This window comes from Chaetodon trifascialis, chromosome 16, assembly GCF_039877785.1.
Source record: "Chaetodon trifascialis isolate fChaTrf1 chromosome 16, fChaTrf1.hap1, whole genome shotgun sequence".
NCBI classification, from domain to species: domain Eukaryota; kingdom Metazoa; phylum Chordata; class Actinopteri; order Chaetodontiformes; family Chaetodontidae; genus Chaetodon; species Chaetodon trifascialis.
The window spans coordinates 5,928,854-5,954,275 of NC_092071.1; the positions used below are offsets into that span (position 1 = coordinate 5,928,854).

Here is a 25,422-nt window from a genome sequence, read left to right on the forward strand (position 1 = left end):
TTGCTCTGCAGGTTATTTCGCTTTCATAAACTCCAGATAAATAATATGAACCTCACACAACTAAGAGCAGTTTTCTTTTTGGAAAACACATCAAATCCAGAAAATGCTGCATCATATTTCACAGGTAGATTAAAAAAGCTTTTTATTTTACTTGTTTTGTCTTGCAAAATAAGCTCAATGATATGTTTTTGCATGTATGTGACATGTTTCATGTGCTATATCGTTTGCATTTTATCTGTGGATGCTCTCAGATCCTCAAACACGTGGTGCATTTAAGTGCCATCCAAAAGCTCCTATATCCGGCTTATGGTGGCATTCACGTGGAATTTAAAGGAGGGAAATACGATCTTCTGATGAATATAATATCAATATATATAACATAATATGAGTGAAAAAACTTTTGTCAAGCAGATATTTAAATTGCTAATCAGAGAAAACTTTTCTGATTATTATGAAATAAAATAAATCCATGCTTTCACACTGCAGAAAACACAAGTGCAATTCATTAAACGGCAAAACATACAAGATTAATCTATAAATACAAGTGTAATAAAAGGACTAAGTGACCTGAGGATACGACAGGGGCCGTGTTGATGAGATCTGATGCAGTCACTCAGCACACTCAGCCAAATTTAACCGGAACCTGCAGATTTTTATTATGTCACTCAAAAAATTAGATACATAAATTCAGTAATGAGCACAAATGACTGATGAACCGTCTACAGCAAACCGTTAACTCCTCTATGTTCGACTCTTCTCCAGACTCCAACAAAACAACAACAACAACAACAACAACAACAACGACAACAAGCACACACACACACTGAGCAGAGTTAAAAGTTAGAAGAGTTTTACCTCCATCCTGCTCGTCGTCTGTTAGCGGCCTCGGTTATGTCAAGTATGTGTGAGCAAGAGTCGTCCTGCAGGTTAAATATAGAACAAGAGTCACTACAGACACATAGTGAGAGAGAGAGAGGGAGAGAGAGCAGCTCATGTTCTGTCTCATGTTAATCATCTCTCTCTCTCTCTCTCTCTCTCTCTCCCTCTCTCTCTCTCTCTCTCTCTGTTTCTCTTTGTGCAGCTCGTTCTGCAGCTTCATGTTGATTCATCATATGTGATTTTAGATTGTCCACAACAACAGCGCACAAAGCAGTCAGAGTAAAGGGAGAACAAAAGACAAAAACAGGAATCAAGAATCGTTAATGCAGCTGCAGAAGTTAGCAAGCGGCTAACAGTAATATAATACTGTCAATGCACCAGCAGCAAATAGTCTAGAGGTATGCTAGTAGCTCTGTAACGCTGTACTTAAAGACAGTGACGCTTTGAGCTAAATGCTAACATCAGAAGGCTAACATGCAGCTTTTCAGCGGGTGTAATGTTTGCTATGTTCACCATCTTAGTTTAGCATGTTAGCATGCTAGCATTTACTGCATGCTACATTTACAGCTGAGGCTGATGGGAGTTAGTTAGTTAGTCATTAGTTCTGCAGATATTTTGGTCAAATCCAAAGCACTGGACACTTTAAAATGTCGATTGAAGATGGCGCCAGATGAAAAGCCAAAGGTTCACCAAAGTTACTGTTAATCCTGTGGGGAACATGAACATCTCTACAGGATTTTGTGCAAAGATACTTCACAAAAAACTTTGACCGGCTGGTGGCACTGAACAAAAAGTTAATCAGATTCATCTTCTGGTGAAATCTGAACCAAATTTCATAACAATAAACCCATTAATTGTTGAGATCTTTCAATCTGGACCAAAGTGATACACAGGCCAACACTGCCATGATGAGAATCAGAGCCTGGAAGTTGGTGCAGTGAGACCAGGATGTGTGTGAAATTCTGGTCTAGCTGCTGAATCCAGAGCTGTACTGTCACAATAATCGAGATATGAGGATACAAAGCATGCGGTCTCCTCTCTATGTTACTGACTTTTAAAACTGATGTGATGAAATAGATGTGAAACTCTTCAGCGGAAAAGCCCCGAGTATCAGGTGATATCAGACTCATTTAAAAGGACCCTGCTACATTTTTCATGTTTGATCTAATGATTACAGCTCCCATGATCATCACTGTCAGACTAACATGACGGGTGATTATTTTCTCAACTGTCCAAACTTCTATTGAATCAGTTCTTGGATCTTGCTGCAGATTGATTTTTCAGTCCCACCAGCTTTAACTGAAGTCAGGAGTGTTAATTTCTGGATGACATTTAAAGGAAAGTGAAAACACTGTTGCCTGAGAGAGTTTTCAGTGGCAAACATAAAATCAACTGAACCATTAACTGCAAGTTACAAAGCAAATATCAAGTCTCTGCAGGTTGATTTTCATAGAAATAAAGCAAAGACATCAAGTTAGAAATTCATTAGTTGAAGTAAGAAATGATCATGGGGAATGTGATTTATTATAAGAGTTGTAGTTAATGCAGTAAGAAGTACCAAATTTCTCCACAAAATGTAAAATTAAAGGACAACTCTGGTTGGATTTGAGTTTTGATACTCAGATTTTCATCCTGTTTTTACATACTGTACATGCTTTATATACCAGAACACAATGCAACAGCTTTTATAACACAGCTCAGGTGTTTCTGTTAATTTGTCCACTTGCTGTGTGTTTTTCAGATGTTGTGATGATTTGGCTGAAGGGGAACGTGCAGCCCGCTGTTGCTCTGCAGGACATCTCCTGCCTTCTAAAGGGAAGTTGAGCCACTCGAGCGGAGAAATTTTCTTCTTTCGTTTCTCCTTTTGTGTTTCTTCACTTCTGAGTTTTTACCATGTTAACACTGCTTGCATAAGGAGAGAATATGACACTGACACTTCTGGTGAATTTGAGGGGAGGAGGGTAGAGGAACACATTGTCACTAAAGTGACTGATTTTTAAATGAGGTTTTGAATGGAGGACCTTTGGCACCACTTGCATGCAGCACTCTGTGAAACAGCTTTTAAAGATCCTCACAGATAAACAGACAAACAAAACAAGGCGTGAAGTCTCTGTTAATATCAAAATGCCACAAACCTCTTCTCCTTTCAGGTGTATCTCAGCTCATCTTCTGGCCAATCAGTGACCAGGACGTGGTGAAAGGAGAGGAGTGAAGCAGACAGGAAGAAACACTGTGTAATTAAGGAGGAAACCATATAAGGTGAAATTGATGCCACCAGAGAGTCGTTACTCAACATCAGTTTCTGTTGATAAGAACTCAGAAAAAATACGCGTGACTGCAGAAACATAAAGATTTGAGATTTTTTAACTGAGGGGTGGAATCAGAGTCAAGTCCTGGTCTTGAACTTGGGACTTGCTGGTCTTGGCTCAAGGCTTTTTGGTATTGACTTAGGATTTGACTCAGGACTTGTAATCCTTGACTTGGTCGTTGGACTTACTTGTGACTTGCAACACAATCTGTTTTTTCTTGCATTTTCAAATCAAATCAAACTGCGTGAAATATCTTTGTAGAACAAAATTCATGAGTTTATATTGAGAAGCGTTTCAAAGGACTTAATGTTATTTTTCAGGTTGTAACTTCAGGATTTTGTTTTTTCATTCGCTGAGAGGGAGAACTGCTGACTGATGGTCAGATTAAGGAGGAATTGTCATATTATCAGTCCTTTTACAAACCATAATCAGCCCTAAATGTTGCTTCTCTTCAGATTGCTGTTGTTTGGCTCTGTGCTGCCACCCAGTGGTTACACATCTGCCTCTCTGGCAGATTTCCTGAGCAGGTGACATGTCAGCAAATGCCCCGCCTATGAGAATATTGTTTCTGTCAGCTGTGACTGAAGTGACGGGTTAATGATGTTTGCCAGTACTGATGAGACTGAGCGAAGACTGACCGTGTCCACAGGGACATCCAATATAGAGGACGGTGTTTTTCAGCACTTTGAGTTGTTGCCTTCAGCGTTATTTATCTGCAGCTGTTCAACTAAAAGAATACACATCAAAAGAATATATTCAGTTGGTAAAAATCACGTGGATTAATTTGGTGTTAAAAAATGAAAACTAATTGAAAAGAGCCTGCTGGTGCTTCTAACTCCATCCACACATTCTGATGTGCTTCTTCAACGATTGGATGTCAGAAAATTCTTAATCTTGGCTGAGGTGGAAAAGCTGGCAAACGGAAAAGGCCTATCACTTAAATCATGTCACTCACGATTTATTAATTTGGGAGCATGAAATTTAAAATTGAGAGCACGATTTATTGAACAAAGAGTGTGAATTTCATCATCCCAGCAGCTGGAAACAAGTCCGTAAACTTCAGCCTCAGAACCAAAGAGCAACATCTTCTTCACAGGCAACAGAGAAATCCATCAGAGAAAAAGAACAAAGATTAACATTAACAGCACCATCGATGCTGCTTAAAAAGAATTTAGTTCTGATTTTAGACTGAAATGAACATAGATGGTGAATTCTGTTGCACCCGCAAAGTGTCCTCATGTGTTCTCTTCCTGATATGTGTGAACTGTTAAAAATGAGTGTTTAGTTTATCGGCATCATGTGACAGGATTTCTGGGTAATGAAGTCTGACAGCTGCGTTCTTAAAGTAAACACACAGTGACATTCATCTTTGTTCAGAGTAAATAAAGTGAACTTAAAAGTTCACATCCCTCTGAACATCCTGCCTCAGACAATACACACACATCATCTGATTCGTTACTGTGTGTGTGTGTGTGTGTGTGTGTGTGTGTGTGTGTGTGTGTGTGTGTGAATCCAAACTGTACAGACACTTTTTTTTTTATTTCTACATCTCCAAGCAACATCTTACATTTCCTCTGCAGGTGAGCAAACAGTGAGAATAAGTTAAACAGGCCGACCTCAGGCTCTGCTCAGCTGATGGTGGACAGCAGAGCTTGTTTAGCTTCTTAGTGAGTTCTTGTGAACATTTTGTATTATTATTATTATTATTTAGTATCTTTTGAAATCTTACCACAACAATACTGAGTTTTACTTCTGACACTAAAATGTCTTTTTCGAAAAATAAAAGCAAACAAGAGAAGCCAAACAGACGTCGTCTAAACACAAGCAGCCGCCTAAACTCTAAATATCAACGATTACATTGTAAATTCATCTTCTGATTGTTTTCTAGATTGAAAAATAGTGACAAATAGCCATTATATCCAAAAGTTCCATCTTCAAATGTCTTCCCAAATGTATGCCCAAAGATAGAAAATATAATTTTTGCTTGAAAAATGATTAAAATCTGAAACTACCTGATAAAAAAACCCACTCAGTCAGGCTGCTGGTCTTCATGCACCATCATAAAAGCAGAGCCCTTCAACAGCTCAGATAATAAAATCATAAACTCCACTCTGACATATACACTATACACTATGAAAGCTATTTACAACAGAACATATGAGTTCCCATCATGCATCTGACACATGTATTAACAGACAACCTGGAGCCTGATTCATCCTCAGAGTCTGGAGTCCAGAGACTTCGTAATGTCAAAACTACAACTGCTGTTGGTCCTCAGTATCCAACAAACAGTCACAGTTTCTCTGTCGTTATTGCAGCTTGGATGCTGATGTGAACTCAATTTGGTAAGAACGATAATTCCGGTGTGACTTGAATGCAGCATATGCCTTCAGGGTCTTCATGGACTGTATGACTACAGCTTCAGTCAGACTGATGAGGCCGACAGGATAGGAAATAGTGTGGGCGGGGCTGTAAACATAAACAGGAGCGGGAGCTAGCATGCTAACAACAACAGTCCACAAAGTGGTAGAGTACAGTGTTTTATTTAACATCTCTGTCCTGTCACACACAAATTTCACCTGCAGCTATAAAACAAGAATATAAACAAACTATTTCCTGAATGAGAATCAGTCCCACCCCCTCTTTCTGATTGGCTGGACACTGGAAAACTCAAAGCTGAACTGGCATTGGCATCTAGCTGCTGGTATTTTTTTTTTTTGGTCTGAACCGTTTGTGTATTTTGTTTGTCACATGACTCATCAGCAGCTTAATTACTGGACAAATGTTTGGTGAATCTGCTGCTGTAGGAATCAAACCTGCCGCTTTTCTTCTTTCTTTGAAGAGTTGACATACAGAAGACACGGGACACTGGGACTTTTTTGGCATGAAAATGGTCAAATTTAAAGCTGCTGAATTCAACAGGTCTTTGGATAGATCTTGAATGTTCCTTCTCTAAATCTACATCCAGTTAGAAACTCATCTTTAGACCTTGTTTGTCTAAGAAACTGCCAAAGTTTTCCTTTAAAAAGACAACAAGGAAAACTACTCCTCCTACTACTCCTTCAGTCCTCCACTTGTTCTTCTTCATTGATTTGTGTTATTGAAGGTCGTCTCCATGTCCCCTGGGTGCTGAGGTATCGCCCGTGTTGTGCTTTCTCTAAATCTGATCTCTTCTCAGCTTAACAGAGGCATAAGCTCAGGAAAGCTGGTAAGTGAAAATCTGGTTGAGTGAAGCGTTAAAAACTGCTGTTCCCTGTGAGCATTTGGTTCGTTCATCACGATGAAGATTAAGATCTCATCATCATGAGTCTAGCAGATAAAAGCAGGTCTGTAATCAGATGCAGAGACGTTCCTCTGGTTCAGTGACGCCCCTGCTTCTTCTTAAAGATCTTATTAAAAGCGTTTCTCCTCCGGCTGCTGGACGGCTCGATCTCCTCACCTCCGTCCTCCTCCACAGGGCTCCTTCTGGCCGGGATGCTTGTCCCCCGACCGTTGCCGGACGAGCTGGACGAGGCGGAGGAAGAGAAAGCGAGCGGGCTTTCAGCAGCATCGGACGTGACACAGAGAGAACGGGTGGAGCAGGAGGAGGCAAGGATGGCAGCAGTGCTGCCCCTCAGCTCCCCGAGGCTGGAGCTCTTCTCCAGGCTTCCACCGGCCCCGGAGCCCTGAGCCTGCAGGGGGTGGAGCCTGGATGAAAGGAGGAAGGGCTTGGAGCCGTACAGGCTTCTTGATTCGCCTTGAGAGAGAGGCAGGGCGGAGTCAGAGTCGGAGCGGTTCATGATGTCCCTGAGAGAGAGAGAGAGAGAATAATGACAGCAGAAACTAATGTTGCTAACATGCTCAACATGGATGTATGCAGAGAGGAACAGATAACGTATAATAAACACTCAGCTGTGCTGCAAACACTTAAACTTTACACTGAAGTAAGTAATGTGTTAGTTGCAGTACCGCAGTTGTCCACTAAGACAAACTGGCCGCAAAGCTTGCTCACCACATTCGTTCACAAGCAAAGGATGGAGGTTCACCACTTTGTGAAAACACGATTGTATGATGGATAGGTTAGTTAGAGGGAGCGAGCGAGCAGGGGGAAATGAAATTGAGAGATAAAGCTGTGATGTGGCGTACACTGGATCTCATCTACAAATGTTTTCTTATTTCTTTCTCTTAAAAATTTTGTAAAAGCTGCGAAGAGATAGCTATAAAATTTTTTAGTAATTACGTCTGCTGATTCACTGTTTTCTGTCTTGTTAGTTCATCAGGATCTTTGGAAACAAGCCATGCAGAGGAAGATACCCAAAGCTGCCAGAGCGGCAGCGCTGCCTTCGGCTCATCACAGCGCCTCCTGCAGGCGGGAGGCTAGATGCTGCCTCCACAGAATGGAAGTAAGAAGAACGGAAGAGCAGAGCAGAGAAGTGAGAGCCTTCAGCGTAGGAGGAAGAAGAGGAGGAGGAGCTGGTGGGGGGAGGAGGGGGAGGACAGAATGAAAGGGTAGGGGGTTGAAGAGGAGTGGTGGGGCCGATGGAGGGGTGAGACAGAGAGGAGGAGAGAGAGGGGGAGGGCACAGGGAGGAACTCCAGCTGGCCAATGGAGCGGCTGCGATTCTGCCGGCCGCTGGGAGGGCGGGACGATGTGATCAGACCACGCCCTTCCTGTTGAGGTAAGCCCCGCCCTTCAACCAACCTCTGAGAGCTGAACGTCAGAGCGGGGTCTCCTATCCTCTGTCGCAGGGGCATCAGACTCTGAGCTGCAGGAGAGGGAGAAGGAGGCGTGGTTAGAGTGTTTTATTTTGAAAACCAGAAACAGGAAGTCTAGACTCAAAAAAAGCTGAAGGGTTCCAATTGCAAATGACAACAGATTGAAAAAGCAACACGTCTTCAATATAAAAAGAGCAAAACATATTTAAGCTTTAACATCTGTCCAGCAAAATGAGCTTCACGGAGGTTTGTAAATCAGCATCAGACAAAGACTTTTCTGTTCAGTTTTGTAAATCTGGGATCTGATTATGGAGCGTCAATTCAGAAAACTGCTGAATATTATGAAAGAAAAACAGTTTTTAAACGCAACTTTCCAATCAATTATCCTTGGAGTTATTAACTTTAAAACAGTGGACTTTCAAAATGGATCTGTTGTGTTTTGTAATCAAAACATTCAACTGTGTGAACTGATGTGCGTCAGGAGCCAAAGCTGAAATTCTGAAAGTAAAAAACTTTGTGCTTTAAACTGCTGCAGACCTGTAAGTGGATGTTAGTGAAGAGAGGAGGGAAAACAGTGCTGTTAAAACAGAGTTCGGTTTTCCAGGTGTTCAGACAGAGAACAGGTGAGGAGGAGCAGACGAGACTCCATACAACTTTGTCTCAAGGGAGCAGGTGGAGGAAGAGGAGGGTGAAGCTGCACAGGTGAGGAGGCGTTCACATGGACACCTGCTGTCCGTCATGTTCACACACGCGTGAAGCAGTTGGATGCAGTCGATGATTTTACTGTGTGCAACTTCCTCAAGTCTTGTCATCGCAGTGCGGTTGCCAGGTTTGGTACTGTGGCGCTTGTGCAGAGCAGTGGTGAAATGTAACTAAGTACATTTACTCAAGTACAAATCTGAGGTACTGGAGTATTTCCATTTTGTGCCACTTTATGCTTCTAATTAACTACATCTCAGAGGTAAATATTATACTTTCTACACTTGTCTGACAGCTTCAGTTAGCAGTTACGTTTCAGATTACAGTTTTTCAGTGAAAACCACGTCTCTCCACACAAGTTGATCTGAATCATGGTGATAAACTGAAGGAATGCATCATCACAAAGCTGAAAACAGGCTGTTTTTCTGAGCTCATCAAACTTTTTGTAGATACGTGGTTGTCACAGGACAGCGAACATACCACGATCTTAAAGAATATGATGCATTGCTGTCAATTAAACGAGCCAACAGTGTATAAATACTTTTACTTTTCATACTTTGGCTGCATTTTGCTGATAATACTTTAATAGTTAAGTAAAGTTTGAGTGTAGGAATTTTACTTGTACTGGAGGATTTTTGCAGTGTGGTATTAGTACTTTTAATACTAGTAAAGGATCTGAATAATTTTTCCACTACTAGTGCAGAATCTAAAGCCAAAACCTGTGCTTACTGACTATATCTGGCAACCTGCAATGCAGCTGGAGACACTGAGCAGCACCTGCATGTGTAGCTAACAAGCAAACGTTAAAACGTTGATCTGATGACTGCTCGCAAATGTTCACGTGAACGCCGCCTTCTGGTTGAGTCATACCTCTGTGTGAAAGTGTAAAGCTCTTTTCATTTGGGCCTTTAGGAGGTGACACGAATCAGGTTTTAAAACGGCTGCTTCTTCAAAAATGATCAAAGATGCTGAATCTGTTGAAAGATTCTTTATCGTTTTCTGAAACCTAAAGTTTTCCTGTGTTCATGTGACACGTTTCATTTTACCAGTAATATATTTTTAAATATTAATAATAGTCTGGAGATGCTCATCCATCTGATTGATCAGTTATCTCTGCTGATCGCACAGAGGTATGAACCAATCAGAGAGGGGGAGGCTGAAGGAGGGAGGGGCCAACCAGAGTGTTTCCATGGTGACTGGGTGTCTGCGATGCCACTCAGGGGCCAGAGGTCGCTCACTCGCCGGTCCATCTGCCATGCTGCATCTGGGGGGAGCCAATCAAGAGAGAGATGCCAAGAAAAGAGGACCAATCAGAGGAGGGGATGGAGACAGTGAGCGGACCACATGTGAGCTGAGAGGAGATGAGGTTACGTAAATGCGTTGCATCAGGATGTTGACTGAGAATGGCGTACATTTCTCAAAGTTTGTCCCTCATGAGCCTCTGTAAGGAACCTGAAGTGATGAGTGGCGACTGAATCTCTACAGCAGTCACCGTGTTTTTACATGCACGCATTTTCAGGACTTCAGTATCTCCAGATCTCGTGTTCAGACAAAGCAACAACAACGTGTCAGAACATCCGTCAGTGCTTCAACTTCCTGTCTGCGGCTCTCAGCTCCAAGTCCATTGGTTCCTACTGAAGGCGTAAATCTTCCAAAACTGCTCACAAGTACATTTTTCTATTTCTAAGTACAGGCTCAGTGACATCTTAAATCAGCTGCTCACTGTAGTTTTTAATCAAACAGGAAGAAATCGTGCATGAATCCACATTTGGTGCTGAAGTATTTGTGGTGACAGGACAGTGTCTGTGCGACTGAGTCAAAATAAACAACATCGTATGTGTTCATGGTAAAGGAGGAACCTGTCATGGAGGCCTCTTTGACAAAAGAGATTACACTGCCGCGAGGAATTGTTTAAACTAAATCTTAAATATATCACATATAGTAGTAGTATGCTAACAGATCTAACAAACAATCTAACTTACACTGCAGTGTCCCAGGAGACAGGATGTCTTCATCCATATCATCAAGGTCATCAGAGAGGAGGAGGTGCTGAGGGGTCGGAGGTCGCAGGCCAAGGAAGGACGGGTCCAGGTTGAGAGAGGCAGCCAGGGCTCCCAGGCCGGGGTTATTGACCAGACAGAATCCGGTCAGAGACTCGATCTGCTGCCAGCGCTGGAGCTTCTCCCGCAGGGCCGCTGTCACCTCGGCCAGAGCCTGTCTGGGGGTAGTGGGGGGATGGGTGGGGGTTGTTAACAGTAGGAACAGCTCTAGCCAACAATCAGTTACTGATAATTTTATACCAGTTATACTAATAGCTTTAGCCTCAGGCTGTTAGCATGACATTGTGATCTAGGATCTGTTAGCTTTAGCCTCAGTCTGTTAGCATGATATAGTGATTGGGGTTCTGTTAGCTTTAGCCTCAGGCTGTTAGCGTGATATTATGATCTGGGACCAGTTAGCTTTAGCCTCAATCTATTCACATGATATCATGATCTGAGAACTGTTAGGTTTAGTTTCAGTCTGTTAGCATGATATCATCATCTGGGACCAGTTAGCTTCAGCGAACGGTCAGTTGAATATTTGTGGGTTTGAAGAAGTAAATTTCCTGTCAGGTCAAAGGTCACTTACTTGGCAGAGAGGATCTTGTGGTCGACGTCGTCCAGTGAGGAGCTGTGAGCCACATGAAACGTCCCGAACAGAGAGCTCCTCTTCTTCTTGATCTTCTCCGCCTGAAACAACCACGGACATCATCTTCACCACCATCGTCATCATGTATGTTGTCTGTGTCATCAGCGTGTGTTGCTGTCCTCACCCCCTCCCTGGCCTGCAGCAGCTGCCTCTCTGCGCTCTGTTTCTTGATGTTGTAGTACTGAACTTCGATTTCGTGCGTCAGCTGGAGCCACTTCTGCAGAGCCTCCGGTGGAGCCCAGTGAGCCCGCGACTCCAGCTCCCTCTCCGCCTTCTTCAACGCCATACGTACCTACGACACACATGACTCAGGATTTTCACTCTTATCAATTTGATACTTTGATCATAACAATTGTATTCTGCACGGTAAAAACTCATAGCTTAAGTCTTTTGTTGGCTCAGTTGTTTTCATTTTTTTGATTGACAGCAGAAATTAAGTTAAAATACTAATGCCTCACTGTGACAAGTACCCGACTACAAGTACAAATCCAAATACAAGTCAGTTATACAAGTACAATAGAACCAGCTGTTTCTCTGTTTCCCTGGATTACCTGTTCCAGCTCCTCCTCAGCGTATTTCTGCCGGCTCCTCTCGTTCTCAGCTCCCTCCCGAAGCTCTTGCAGCCGATAAGCCTCCTGCTTGGCCGAGTCGATCTCACTCCTCAGCGCCTCCTCCACCTTCACCTTCTCCACCTGAACGCAGCGCTGCTCCTCCTGAGCCTTCTGCAGCCTGACGGAAACAACAACACAGACGTAATGGGTTATTCTATCTGTTGTCTGCAAACATTTCATAGAATCACATACATACAACTAGAGCAGCACAAACAGCACAAAACAAATGCTTCTTTACACATTTATGATGCTGTGCACAGGCATTCTTGGATATTGGGTTGCTGTGTTTAGCCCTGATGTGAAATTCAATAAACATGTCAGTTTGTTTGTGATATAAAACTGTTGTTTCTGAAGTCAGGCTGAGTGTTTGTAGTGAATGTAGGGCGCCAGTAGGGGGCGCTATGCCTTGGTGTGTGTGTGTGTGGGGGGGGGGGCAGTGTTTGAGGGGAGCATGAAGGAATGTGTATCTGTGTGTGTGTTTTTCCTCTGTGTGTGTGTAACAGTATATATGTGACCTGTCATCGGTGCATCACCACCTGTTTGAATCTAATCTACTGACACTGTATCCAGACCAGCTGCTGACACACTGAAAATACAACAGCAGTACTCACAGTACAGCTCTATTGTAGTACTATAGGTACTATTTCTGCTGAAAACTACAGATAGAACAAGTGAGACTTGTGTTAAGACACAGTAGTGGCAAATATTTCAGTATTGGTAGTACTAACAATGGCAGTATAGTATCATTTGTCACAGTAGAGGCAGCCTACTGCATTAATAGTTACAGCATCACAGTGACAGTAGTAGTAGTAGTAGTAGTAATGGTAATGATACTAGCAGCAGTAGTTATCAATAGTGGTTATACAGTAGTGGTACTACAGTGGCAGTAACAGCAGCTAGCTAGCAATACTACAGGGAAACAATTGTGGTGGTAGTAGTAGTGGTAATCATACAATAAGGGGAGTAACAGCAGTGGTACTAAAGGTAGTACACATAGAAATAGCAGTGGTAATACTAGAAGAAATAACAGTAGTAACAGCAATAGTAGTAATAGTCATAGCTGTTGTAGCAGTAGTGACAGTAGCAGCAGTAATTGTGGTAGTACAGCAGTAATAATATTAACACTAGTGTGGTTGATACAGTAATAACTGTAGAGATAGTAGTAGTAATAATACTACCAGAGAGATAGTAGTATTAATTCTACTACAGTAATAGTAGCGGTGGTACTGGCAATACAAGTAACCATAGTAACAGATGTTGTAAGATTAGTGGTAGTAACGGCAGCAGTTGTAGTACCAGTGGTAATAGAAGTTATAGCAATAGTGACGGTGGCTGTCATAGAAGTAACCACTGTAACAGCAGTACCAGGAGTACTGTATTGTAGCAGTAACCATAGTAAGAATAGTAGTACAATCAGCTGTAGTTGTTGTGGTTGGAGTAAAAAAACAGAAGAAGAGCTGAGGTGAACCGGCATGTTACAACATGACACACACACACACACACGTCACTGTGTGTTTCTGTGCCAAGTGTTTGAATGTGTGATGTCTTTGTGTGTGTGTGTGTGTGTGTGTGTGTGTGTGTGTGTGTGTGTGTGTGTGTGTGTGTGTGTGTGTGTGTGTGTGTGTGTGTGTGTGTGTGTGTGTGTGTGCGCGTGTGTGTGTGTGAGCGTGTGTGTGTGTGAGCATGCAGACTGAGCTCCTGGCTATTCTTTGACCATATAAGGACTTTAGAGAGAAAGCCTCTGCAGACTGTCGACACACACACACACACACACACACACACACACACACACACACACACAGCAGATGAGTTATTTCCTCTCCTGGTAGCTGCAGGTCAGTTACAGTCTGAAGGTTAATTATAAAATGTGCAAAATGAGTCGAGAGGAGTCGGTTGCAGCAGCAGCTCTAACTTAGCTTCGTGCTAACGTCAGTGTTCACAAAGAGGAGTTTTATCTTAAAACAGGTTACGCCTCACCAACTAGTTCTTTTGTAGAGATTAGTTGTTATTTACACCCACTAACTGCTCAGCATAACTGATTTTAAATTATATTTCACAACGAAAACACAACACACCTCAAATTACAAAATGTTATGCTAATAAAATGGGACTAAAGTACAGAGTACATAATGTCAGTTAGCTTAGCACAATCAGATATTTCCCTCTCATGATGAACTTCATCGATAAGAGCAGGCATACATCACTGTCCACAGACCTCTGCATCAAAAAAAGTGCTGCAGCCCTGTTTACACCCTGATTGGATGATGAAAATGGTTAACTACATCTACATAGTCTACATCTGTGGCAAACACTTCATTACAGGTAAGTTAACGATGTTACTGAGCAAATAACGCGCTGATTGTTCCTGTGGACTGAAGCCAATGTGTGAGTTAGATTCAGTGCAGAGATGCTGTAGCTGTGATGGACTCACTTCTCTTGCAGGTCCATCAGGCTCTGCTCTGCCCTCTGCAGACCCTCCAGGTCCTTCATCAGCTTCCCCAGGTCGTCTCTGGACTTCCTGGTCTGGACGTAGGCAAACCAGCAACCACCCAGCGCCATCAGGATGGACAGAGCCAGAACCAGATCCTTCCACCGGTTCTGTCGGCCTGCTGACACACAAGCAGTGTATTAATAGAAATACATACATAAATATACAACACATGCAAACATACAGGGAAAAAGATATATGTACGTGTATCTTTTCTGTATATCTGACTTTTGTATGGTGCTTCTTTCATGAAACAGTTCGGGGTACCAACCAGGCAATCTCTTACACACATACACAGATATACCTGGGGGTGGTCCAAACAGCACGATGTCCAGGGCTTTGAGCTGCAGCTTCTGAGAGTGACTTCTGTCTAAAATCTTCAACACCGACACGGTCAGGGTGGTGTTCTTCACTGCCAGCCTGCTCGGGAACAGAGAAGATCATCAATGAGTTTTAGAGCAACAAACGTTTCAGTAGTTTCGGTCTGGCTGCAGGAAGTGGCTACCCAGAAACAAACACTGTCATGGTTGTGTGCTTCTGCAGCTCAGAGCTCACAGACTGTTCAGAAAAACCGGTGCATTCAGGGACACTCAGAGATCTGAGCGTTGGCACAAACAGGAAATTTCAACAATATCAGAAAAACTAAACCTCAGGAGAGAACGAGATGAGCCATTCGTGCACTGCAAACAGGAACTGTTAATAGCTCATTCGGCAAACTTTTAATGGAGACTGTTTGACAAACTCTAAACAAATATGCTGTTTGAAGCCCACAGCTAACCCATAGACTCCATGGCAGTTCTACTTCCTGTTTAAATGGATGTTCAAACCCCTGCGTTAGGTCACTGAGTGTCCTCACAAGTATAGAAAGATAAATGTGTGTGTGGTGTGTGTGTGTGTGAGAGATACCTGGGTAAGGCCTTTCCATCCAGCTGGTGTTTCCTGAAGGTTTCTGCATACTGAGGAAGCTCCACACTGACGATCAGCCAGTCCACCACCTGCTCCACCGTCCAGTTATACACTGAGCACACAGACACACAGGAGGACAGCGCTGATTTAATAAAGTCACTTCATGCGGTTCAGAAAGTCAGAGATCAGCGTCGAATGAACTTTAGCCTCTGCAGGGTTAAATAAATCTGTCAGCTCCAGTTTGTTCCTCTCATGTATTAACATCACAGCTGAGTCACAGAACACGTCTGTAGATATCCTCTCTGCTGCATCAGAAAAAAAAAAAGATTATTAACATGTTTCCATCCTGACGAGGTAATTTAGAAAGCTAATAGCTGAAAAATCAACAGCAGCTGCGAGTCTGCTGTATATCCGTGTCTCTCTCTGTTACAGCTCATGCACTTTTTTCTAAAAATAAACACGTTCTTCTTCATGAGTCTTTTTTTTACGTCATCCCACAGACAAACTGAGCTGGAAAATAAAGTGGATCCATAAATAGGATTTTATTTTTACGATCGATCCCTCTTCCTCCTTTCTTTCTTTCTTCCTCTCCATCCCGACTTTCTCCGCTTGCTTCCATTTTTCCGTAAACTTTCAAAGCAAACAAATTTCATATTCTGACATCTTTGAAACAACGTGAGCCTTAAAGTCCTGGTTTTTAAAAGGAAGTCTGGCTCTCTGAGCTGAGGTGAAGGTGTGAACGTGTTGTTTTACTGACAGAGTGAATAAATGCTGAAAGTAAATGATGTGTGTCAGCAGTCCTTTACTGAAGAGTTTTCACTTGATGTTTGTGTGCTTTTGTTTTTGTTGAAACTACTTTTCCTCAAGCTGCCGGTGTTGTTTCTTCCCCCCCGAATGACTTTTATACAAACACCAGCAGCTGATCATAAATTTGATCTTGAGCTCCAGTCAGGCTGGGTTTCTGTTTGCAGGAGAGGTGGGCTGATTCAACATCACATGCTCTGGTTGGTGACTTTAATCCTGTTCAGCGCTCACATATGTGGGTCATTTTTCACATCAGTGATAGTCACAGCCACAATGAGCTCGTTTGTGAACTGGCTGCTCCTCCTGTCGTTAAGTCCTGTCTTTGTATTTCAGAGTGGATCTCTGAGCTTTATCTGCTCCGTGTGAAATCAGATTTCAGTCAGGACCACTTCAGCCAAAGAGTGTGCCTTAATACTGCATAAATGACATGTGGTGGTATGGCTCTGCTCTGGGACGTCCCTGCCCTTCCACATGCTGACCCCATAGGGAACAGAACAGAGCAAGTCAGGCATAGCATAGAAGGTGGAGCAGGGGCGGAGGTGGGTTTAAAACGGCCTGCGGGGGAAGCAGTGACAACAAGCAGGCTGGGACAGCTTAAAAAGGGTGCCCTGTTTGAGATGTGCCAATAGAGAGCGAAGCAGAGAATCAGCTGAGCTACTCAGCTGACGTGGGCTGGTTTGAGATCAGCTGAGCCAGTGAAGCCTGAATGTCAACTGAGCTTGACCTCTGTGACCTTCCTGAACACTGTGTGCACTATGCTTCATTTCAGTTTAGTCAAAGAATATTTATCAATACTGCATAAATTACATTTGGGGGTATCACTCTGCCCTGGGACCTCCACACCCTTCCACATGCTAATATGATGCTAACAACAACATATAGGCCTATTTGAGAGCCAATATCACAACAGAACCAGTTAAAGCCATCGCTGTCAACCATTAATAGTATGCTGAATTAGCTATTAGCAGTTCTGGTTAGCAATATAATCTTAGGTGTACAGACAACTGTCACTGAATTACTCTGATACTGAAGAAAACTTTAAAATAAAAATCAAGTCCATAGCATGTGTTAACATGTGTTGGTGCCCCTCCTCCTCCTCACCTTCAGAGCTCTTCCAGGCGGTCCACATGTCCTCCACGCTGATGTGCAGGTCGGCTCGGTGGAAGCTGCTGTGTTTGGCTTTGGGGTCGTGATATTTCAGATCCTCCCTGAGAAACTGGAGGAGGAGGGGGAGGAGGAGGAGGAGGGAGGGCATTAGAAGAAGAAGAAGAAAGGTACTTTTTATTATCACATCACACAGAGAGTTAGTTGCACACTACACGCCATGCTTAACCCATCCTTGGTCCGATCTTCTTGCGTGTTTTTAGTGGGGGTATTTTATGGAGGAACATGCAAACTCCACACAGAAAGGCCCCTCTCCTCAAGGAGCAGGCACTGAAGGCACGGTGGGGGACACACCCCTGGTGCCCACAGCAAGAATCGAACCCGGGACCTTCTAGCTGTGAGACGACAGTGTTACCACCGTGCCACCGTGCCACCAAACTTTTTAACACAAGTCTGTGTGAGCTCCACAGCTATACCTCCTATCACAAAAAAGGTTACTGTGAGTGTAAAAGTCAGGACAATGCATAGTGTTTTTGTCTCACCTCGTCCGTCTCGGTCATGTCCACTGTCCCGTCTGCATCGTCGTCCATCTGCTTGTGGATGCTGCAGATCGCCTCGAAACTCAGCAGGGAGTTCTCATCCTGACAGAGCTGGTGGTCTATCGTACACAGATCTGCAGCACGGGAGTGTAACAGCAACCAAACAATATTATGATCACCTTTATCATCATTACTACGACTATTACTGTTCTCTGTGGTTGACAAAAAGAAAAGTAAGAGCATGGGATTATATTTGTGTCTCAATTCTGAGTCCGCAACTGGACTTTTTGCAAGTAAAAACTATATTTTGTAGAGCTCATTATTGCACATGGAGGCAAAGACTGAGGGAGGGTGATTATTGTGTATTTATGTGAATAATAGCAAACATGCTAATAAACTTATTGAGCACAAAATAATTATATTAAACTATAACTTATGTGCGTGCAAATGCATCTTTTTCAGTGCTTTAAATGTCCCGCTGCACGCTCATATTTAGATACAATGATGACTCCACAAAGAATACAAAGGAGGACGTTAGATTCAACAATGAGTCAAACCAGCAGGTATAAACTCTGACTCTGAGCTTCTGTCAGTTTGACAAACGTCGACTACGCTCCCCGAGCCAAAAACAGCAGCAGGACGAGTAAATATACATCAATCTTTTCTGGCTGCCATCTTTGTTTGGGTCAAGGAAGGGAGACGCATCACAGTTCTGCTTCACAAGTCCGAGGGACAGCAGCAGAGTGTGAGAGGGACGGAAGGATCTTTTACTGAAGTGGAAGTTACAATATCACCTGAAAATACTCTGGAGTCAGTGTTTCCTCCAACGTACACGCTGACGTTTCATCACATTTCTCCACAAAGCAGCAACAATCTCAGCTCCTGTTAGCCTCAGTGAGCAGCCAATTCAGACAGGTTGAACCGAGTCAGAACTTCATTCATGCCTACATTTGGTCATTTCAGCCTCCACAACGAACGACGCTCTGCATGATCACTCAGCCGTGTGTGTGTGTGTGTGTGTGTGTGTGTGTGTGTGTGTGTGTGTGTGTGTGTGTGTGTGTGTTCCCTTTCCAGCAGTGGTGTAACAAATATTCAGATCCTTTACTTCAGTAAAAGTACTAATATCAAACTGTAACAATACACTGTTACAAGCACTGCATTGAAAATGTTGTTTAAGTAATAATATGTAAGTATAATCAGGAAAATGTACTTTAAGTATTGACAGTAAAAGTACTCAATGCAGAAAAATGTCCCCTCTGTCATTAGATTATTATGACTCAATGCATTCGCGACTGTAACTAGTCACTATTTTCATTATGGATTAATCGGCTGATTACTTTCTCCATTAATTGATTGATTGTTTGGTCTGCCGCCGCGGCCGCCATTTTAACTGGCGGAAGTGACGTCAGCGCTGGCTAATCAAGAGAAGCTGGTAGCTGACTGCTCTCTGGACTGAACTTTGATAATGACAAAGAGAGTTAGCATTGCAGCTTAGCGGCTGTGTACTTTACCAACCTGGTAAACAGAACTAAACCTCAGTAAAGCTGCGTTCAGTAAAGAAACACTGTGGAGTGAAGGGAGGATTGGTTAGCTTCAGTTTGTCTGATACCAATCATTCAATCATCAAGCAGTAGGGAGGCTACTTCCTGATACTGATCGCGAGGATCGGCTCAGGCGTCTCTCGACATTCAACATTTTTGTTGAGGTGATGTCCTTCTGAAGCAGTCATCCGTCATTCTGTCTTTCCAAAAGGTTTTTGAAACAAGACAAGCAAGACCAAATTTTTCCACTCATTTTAGGGGAAAAAAAAAAACTTGGTCCAACTCGACCTGATCAGTTAAATCAGTCCCTACATTAAAGGTTCACTGCGGATTTTTAAGGCCTTGATCCAAACCAGACAGCAGTTATGTACAAACTACACTGGATGTGTGCGTGTCTGTACATGTTCTGCACATGTGCGATGGCGTGCTCGTAGGTTTACAGTCCACAGAGCCCAAAGCGTCTGATCTGCAGGCTCCTTTAAGAATTCTGGGTTTAGCCTGACGAAACTATTTTCATCTCATAGGTTTATAATGCAGTATTTTATGGTGGCATCAGTTTTTTTATCTTAAGTCAACACTAACAGGCCTTCGTCTACCTCTGGTGACCTTTGATCTCCTTATGTTTAGTTCCTTTGCACTGATGGAGTAGCAGCTGATCCAGATGTCAGATAATTCAGACTAGAGTATAAATATGAGCTGCTCACACTGTAGATAACAGTGACAGAACAGTAAAAACCTGCCACAGTGTCTGTATGTGTGTGTGTATCCGTGTGTGCGTGCTACCGCTCTCAGCTCACTGAGTAAATATTAGGACAGATTAGAGATCAGCTTTTCATACTGCAGCTCTGGTCACACTCACAGCTGGAGTTGCGAAGAGCTAACTGGTCACCTTGGTTTAAAACAACAAGTTTTCAAACTGGGAGAGCTGAGTGATGAGACGTGAGACAAAGAGGGTGAAAGGGACAGGTGTGTGCAGGTGTCCAGGAAGTCACCAAGACAGTCAGCAGGCGGAGCTGCAGCCGTCACACACAAGTACAGAAATCTCACTCCTTCACAGAGCCATACCTGTGACAGAAGATACCATTACTATCTCTGATGTCCATCGCATGTAACCACCCAAGACTGTCCATAAACTGCACAATTTGCCTGAGAATCGTCATGTTTTTTTAGTTTTCTTCAGGATCAAAGTAATCCAGGGATAGTTCACTTTAGATCCAAGGATTCACTGCAAACAGGAACTGCTAACAGCTAATTCAGCACAATTTTAATGGTTGACAATTTGACTGAATGTAAACAAATACAGGCTAAGGTAGGGCTCAACTCGGAGCTCACAGCATAAGGAGTTTGTTTGAAAACCTGTGGGCGTACGGACAAAAAACTTGTGGTGTCAAGTTTGTCTGAGGTTTAAAACATGACCACAGCGAGGCTGCGTTCACACCAACAAAACCATGCAGTGTTGCAGTGCGTGAAATCTGACGCTGAACAGACTTAAACCTATAACAAAAGGTATCTCCAGGAAGACTGCTGTTAACCCCTCGATCCCGGTTTAAATCCAGCTTAAGTTTCTCCTCATCGACTGCGACAGCCGCGAAACCACAGAAGAAGACAGAGAGGTAAAGACAGCGACAGGTGAGGAAGCAGCTTCAGTTGAAGGTCTGAGTTTAGTCTGAGGATTAAGATCAGCAGCTGTGAGGATAAAAATACATAGATAATAGAATTAAACAGGAGGAAGGTCGAGTCAAAGTCACGCGCTGAACATCAGTCTGAACTCACTCCAACACAGCAGGAAAGCAAAATGCTAATGTTACAATGCTAATGTTAAAATGTTTAAAGTCGCTAAAATGGTCATCTAAATTCTACAGTTAAAATGTTCATGCGGAGTTGCTAACGTTAAAATGCTAACACCAAAATGATCACGTTGCTAATGCTGTGTTATTATTCTATTGCTAAAATGCTAACGTGACAATGACGTTGCCAAAATGTTTATATTGAAATGCTAAAGTTAAAATGCTACTATTTAAATGCTAATGTTAGCTACAAATGTCTTAATAACAGGCTGAAGATAAAATTTTACTTGCTTAGAAACAGTAGCGCCTTTTCCCCTGTGTTTTTCTTAGATTTTTATTTACTTTTTGTAGATAAGAAAGAAGATCTTGTTCGCATCTCATTGAGAGACTAAAGGATCTACATGGACCGTTAAAGCAGCAGCATGTTTCAGTTTATACTTTACTTTTGGAGAAGGAAGTGATGCAACTCCCGTACGAAGACTGCTCCCTTCCTATTGGCTCTCAGACCTGAAGGTGGGACCCCGTCATCTTCTCTAACGAAGCAGAGTCTATTTCTGTCACCATGCTTCCTGTGACATCATGATCATGTCAGCTCCAGGAAGTTGTGGTGAGCTGCTAACGGCTAGCTCCCACGCTATCTCTGCTGCACACACACACACACACACACTCTGTCTGCAGATAAATTAGTTTTAATAGAGCACTTTTAAAGTCCAAGCATCAGGACGCAGTTTGGGGTTGACGAGAGGCGACACTCAGGACAGGGCATGTTTGTGCAGTGACAGGATGATCTCACTCTCTCTCAGCATGATTTGTTTACTATTTAAAAACCACAAACACACTGACCACAAACAGAAAAACAGCCGTCGTCCTTGCTCAAGAACAAGGTCTGCATTTATCAAACGGCTGAAATGAAAACGCTGGTCTCTAAATCAGGCTGAACTCTCAATCAGCTGTAGCCTGTTTAAGAACCAATAGATTGACATTTGACATATAGCGGTGCTAGATAAGAAGTCAGAGGATTGTTATCATTGGGATTCATCCTCTGGGGACCATGGAAACACACACACACACACACACACACACACACACACACACACACACACACACACACACAGAAGCAGTGTGTTTCCAACCTGAGGCTGTGCTGCCGCTGGAAACCAGATGGTAGTGTTGGTGGTCCGGGTGGGCATGGTCACTTCTGTCCAATGAGCTGTGAGCCCCGACACACACACTCAGCATGCACGCACACACCAGCCACACACACACACCCTCCATGTCTGAGGAGAGAGAGGGAGAAAGATTTTACAGGTTTGTTTAAAATGAATTTCTGAGAACTTTTCAAAATAAAAGCAGTTTGTTCTCAGCACTTTCAACATCAGATTAATTAATCTGTGGGTATATCTCGATTAAAAATAGTATTGTTAGTCATCAAATGATACCCTCCTGCTGTTCGTCCCTCAGGTTCACACTGAAATGGGCAAACAGGCCTTGATGCTCTGTGCCCTGCAGACTGGAGACATTTGCAGACAGATCTGCAGCTCGACAGGCTGATCCCACTGAGGGCATTTAAAAATGTAATGAAGGGTTTGGTGACAAATTCAAGTGGGACTTGAATCTTAGCAAGATTCGCTTCCTCCTGTTTGTCTTCTTAAGCGTGTGATTCTGTGAGTTGATGTATGTTTTGTGAGTGTGCCTTTAATGTTTGTGTGCATGTTGCTTGAAACACTGAAATGCTGCAATCACCGCCAGGCTTCCCCTGAAAAAGAGGTTTGTGATCTCATTTGGGCTCATCTGGTTAAATAAAGGTTTAATAAAAATACTAAGAATTTCAAGATGTGAAATTCATATCTGAACATCCAGGATATGCAATGGGCATGAGTAAATGTACTTATCTTTGCAACACTAAGTACAGTAAGTATCTTTAATTATTGTGTAGATATTTTAAGGAAGATCAGATAATATTTGCACACACAAAGCAAAGTTTGGTTAAGATGATGATGTTAAATGTTGATGACTTGAACAAACATGGAGGCGTTCACGTTCCGCTGTTCTTTTCACCCAGCCTAAACCAGAAAATCATCTTAATGAGCATTCATTAAATAAATAAAACAAAATTAACGTCACCTGCACAGCATGTGACTGAAAACATAAAAACACTGGTACTCGATTGATTTATCCCCATCCTGGCTCCAGTGGTTCATTAATCTGCTTCGCAGAAAGTATCTGAAAACTTCCTCCATCATTGCAGATTACTTATCTTTTAAATAAAGTTTGCTGTCCTTCAGGCTGACTGGAGGTCAGAGGTCAGACAGCTGTTGACTTTCTCACTAACATCCCTTCAGCGAAAACGCGGTCTACTCCTGAAAGCTGCGGAAAAACGCGCTTCACCGCAGTTTGAGCTCAGAGTCACACACTAACAGTTTGAACCTGAAGTCATCACTCACCTCTGCAGCAGCCGCTCCTCTAATCCATCGATCTGATCTGATCAGGTCCGATCGATACGACACAAAGTGTTCGAAACAAGTCTGCGAGTGCTGATAAAAGTTTGCTCTTCAGTCGTCCGCCCCGCGACTCAAACTCAACAAACTGGTGCTGAGAAGAAAAAAAAAAACATGAAGAGATCCGCCTGCGCTGCGTTCACTTACCCGCCGAAAGCTCAGAATTTACACAGGCGTACAAAAAATATCTTCATTTAATAGTTGAATTTTGTTGCGGCGCTGCAGCAATTAGCTCACTAATCGATTTGTCGATGTTAGTACAATTAATCTGCAACCATTAAATGATCGATTGATTGTTTTAATAAATAAAACATTTTCAAGCATAATGTCTAAAACAATTGCTGCTTTTCTGTCATATGACGTAAATGTGGATTATGTATCTTTTATATAAAGTTTGTCTTGCGTGTTTGGTCTGTTGGTTTGAACACACACGCAGAAAAAATACAGTGTTACAGACAGGAAGTTACTGTAGCATGACTTCCAAAAATAACAGCTTTAGAGGCTCAATAGACAAAAAAAGGTTGTGGGTGCAAAATGTTCCACTGTGAATCTGAGGCGTCTTTTACAAGGCAATATTATAATTGTTCTCTATTTATACTTTTTTTTTTAAGTTTGTATCGTTTTTATTGTGCATTTGTTTTTTTTCTACCTCTACTTTTTAATCTTGCTGTCTGTAACGACTACATTCCATGTCTTATCTTTTCTTATCTTATCTTATCTTAAGAGAAATCTGATTACTGACCTGCTGCATGTAAATGATGATCACAACAAGATGAAGAGAGACAGGTGCTCTGCTTCAGAGTGACTGAGTGTCTCTTGGTCTGTGTTCATTTAAATGAAAATTTGTGAATATATAATGTAATATAAAACAGCATTAAAACACAATATCATCTGATGTTTACACCTCCTACATATACACATGCAAGTGTGTATAGGACTTACTGAATTCTTTCTTTCTCCATTGATCAACTTTACTGAATTGTGGGACAATGATAGCAATAAGTCCAGAACAAATTATATATTTTACAAATATTTTAGAATATATAAATACATTAGACATGGTAAGGCATCTTAAGATGGATTCTTATTTATTACCTTATCTTGGAGAGATGTGTCTAATCAAATATCAACGTATCACACAGCAAATTAGGAGCCAGTGGAGTTCCAGCATTAACAGCATAAAGTGCAGAGAGAACAGGAACAGGAGTTTACAAGAGCTCCTTAACTGGTTAAACTGGTCAAACCTGCTGGCACTAAGATATGAACACATCCATCAGTGTGTGTGTTAAAGAGTGATAAAGTTTCAGACTTATCAGATTCTCCATTCAGAAGTTTACATTTTCTTTCCTGGTTGTTTAATTTCCAGGAGCACTGGAAGGCAGCATCTCTCTAACGTAGCGGGGTGATTGCGCCAACCTGCGGTCAGAGAGAGGAAGTGCACTTCAAACTTCAATTAAAAGATACCCTCTCAGATTCTCTCTCTCTCTCTCTCTCTCTCTCTCTCTCTCTCTCTCTCTCTCTCTCTCTCTCAGTTTTTATTGAGCAAACATCTTCAGAGCTGCTCTCAGATCAGTGCTGAGCATCTGAACTTCAACAGTAAGCTGACAGGAAGTTCAGGTATTGGTTGGAGTGATATAATATCTTATTATTATTATTATTATTATTATTATTATTATTATTATTATTATTATTATTATGAGGAGAAGAAGAAGAAGAAGAAGAAGGTGATGGAGGTGGTGAAGATTGTGTTATCTTTGAATTGAGAGCCATGATAGTTGTTTCCCTCTGCTTTCAGTCTTCATGCTAAGCTAAGCTAACCAGCTGTTGGCTGTAGCTTCATATATGGCCTAACTGAAACTGAACACTATACCCTAA

The 25,422-nt window shown here is 42.4% G+C and overlaps 1 protein-coding gene, 1 long non-coding RNA gene and 1 pseudogene across 2 annotated transcripts in view; 1 reads left to right on the forward strand and 2 right to left on the reverse strand.

The window, feature by feature from the left end:
- dub (duboraya) overlaps positions 1–942 on the reverse strand; it is an 8,827-nt gene extending 7,885 nt beyond the window's left edge. Inside the window, exon 1 of the mRNA XM_070983055.1 lies at positions 856–942. Within this exon, the coding sequence (XP_070839156.1) occupies positions 856–861 (6 nt within the window). The 5' untranslated portion in view covers positions 862–942. The remainder of the gene's footprint in view (positions 1–855) is intronic.
- Positions 943–6,324: 5,382 nt separating this feature from the next.
- Positions 6,325–24,658, reverse strand: LOC139344704 (stromal interaction molecule 1-like; annotated as a pseudogene).
- Positions 7,324–11,421, forward strand: LOC139344706 (uncharacterized). Its single transcript, XR_011603175.1, has 4 exons — positions 7,324–7,600; positions 9,710–9,927; positions 10,571–10,805; positions 11,194–11,421. It is a non-coding gene; the product is annotated as an uncharacterized lncRNA (long non-coding RNA).
- Positions 24,659–25,422: the final 764 nt, after the last annotated feature.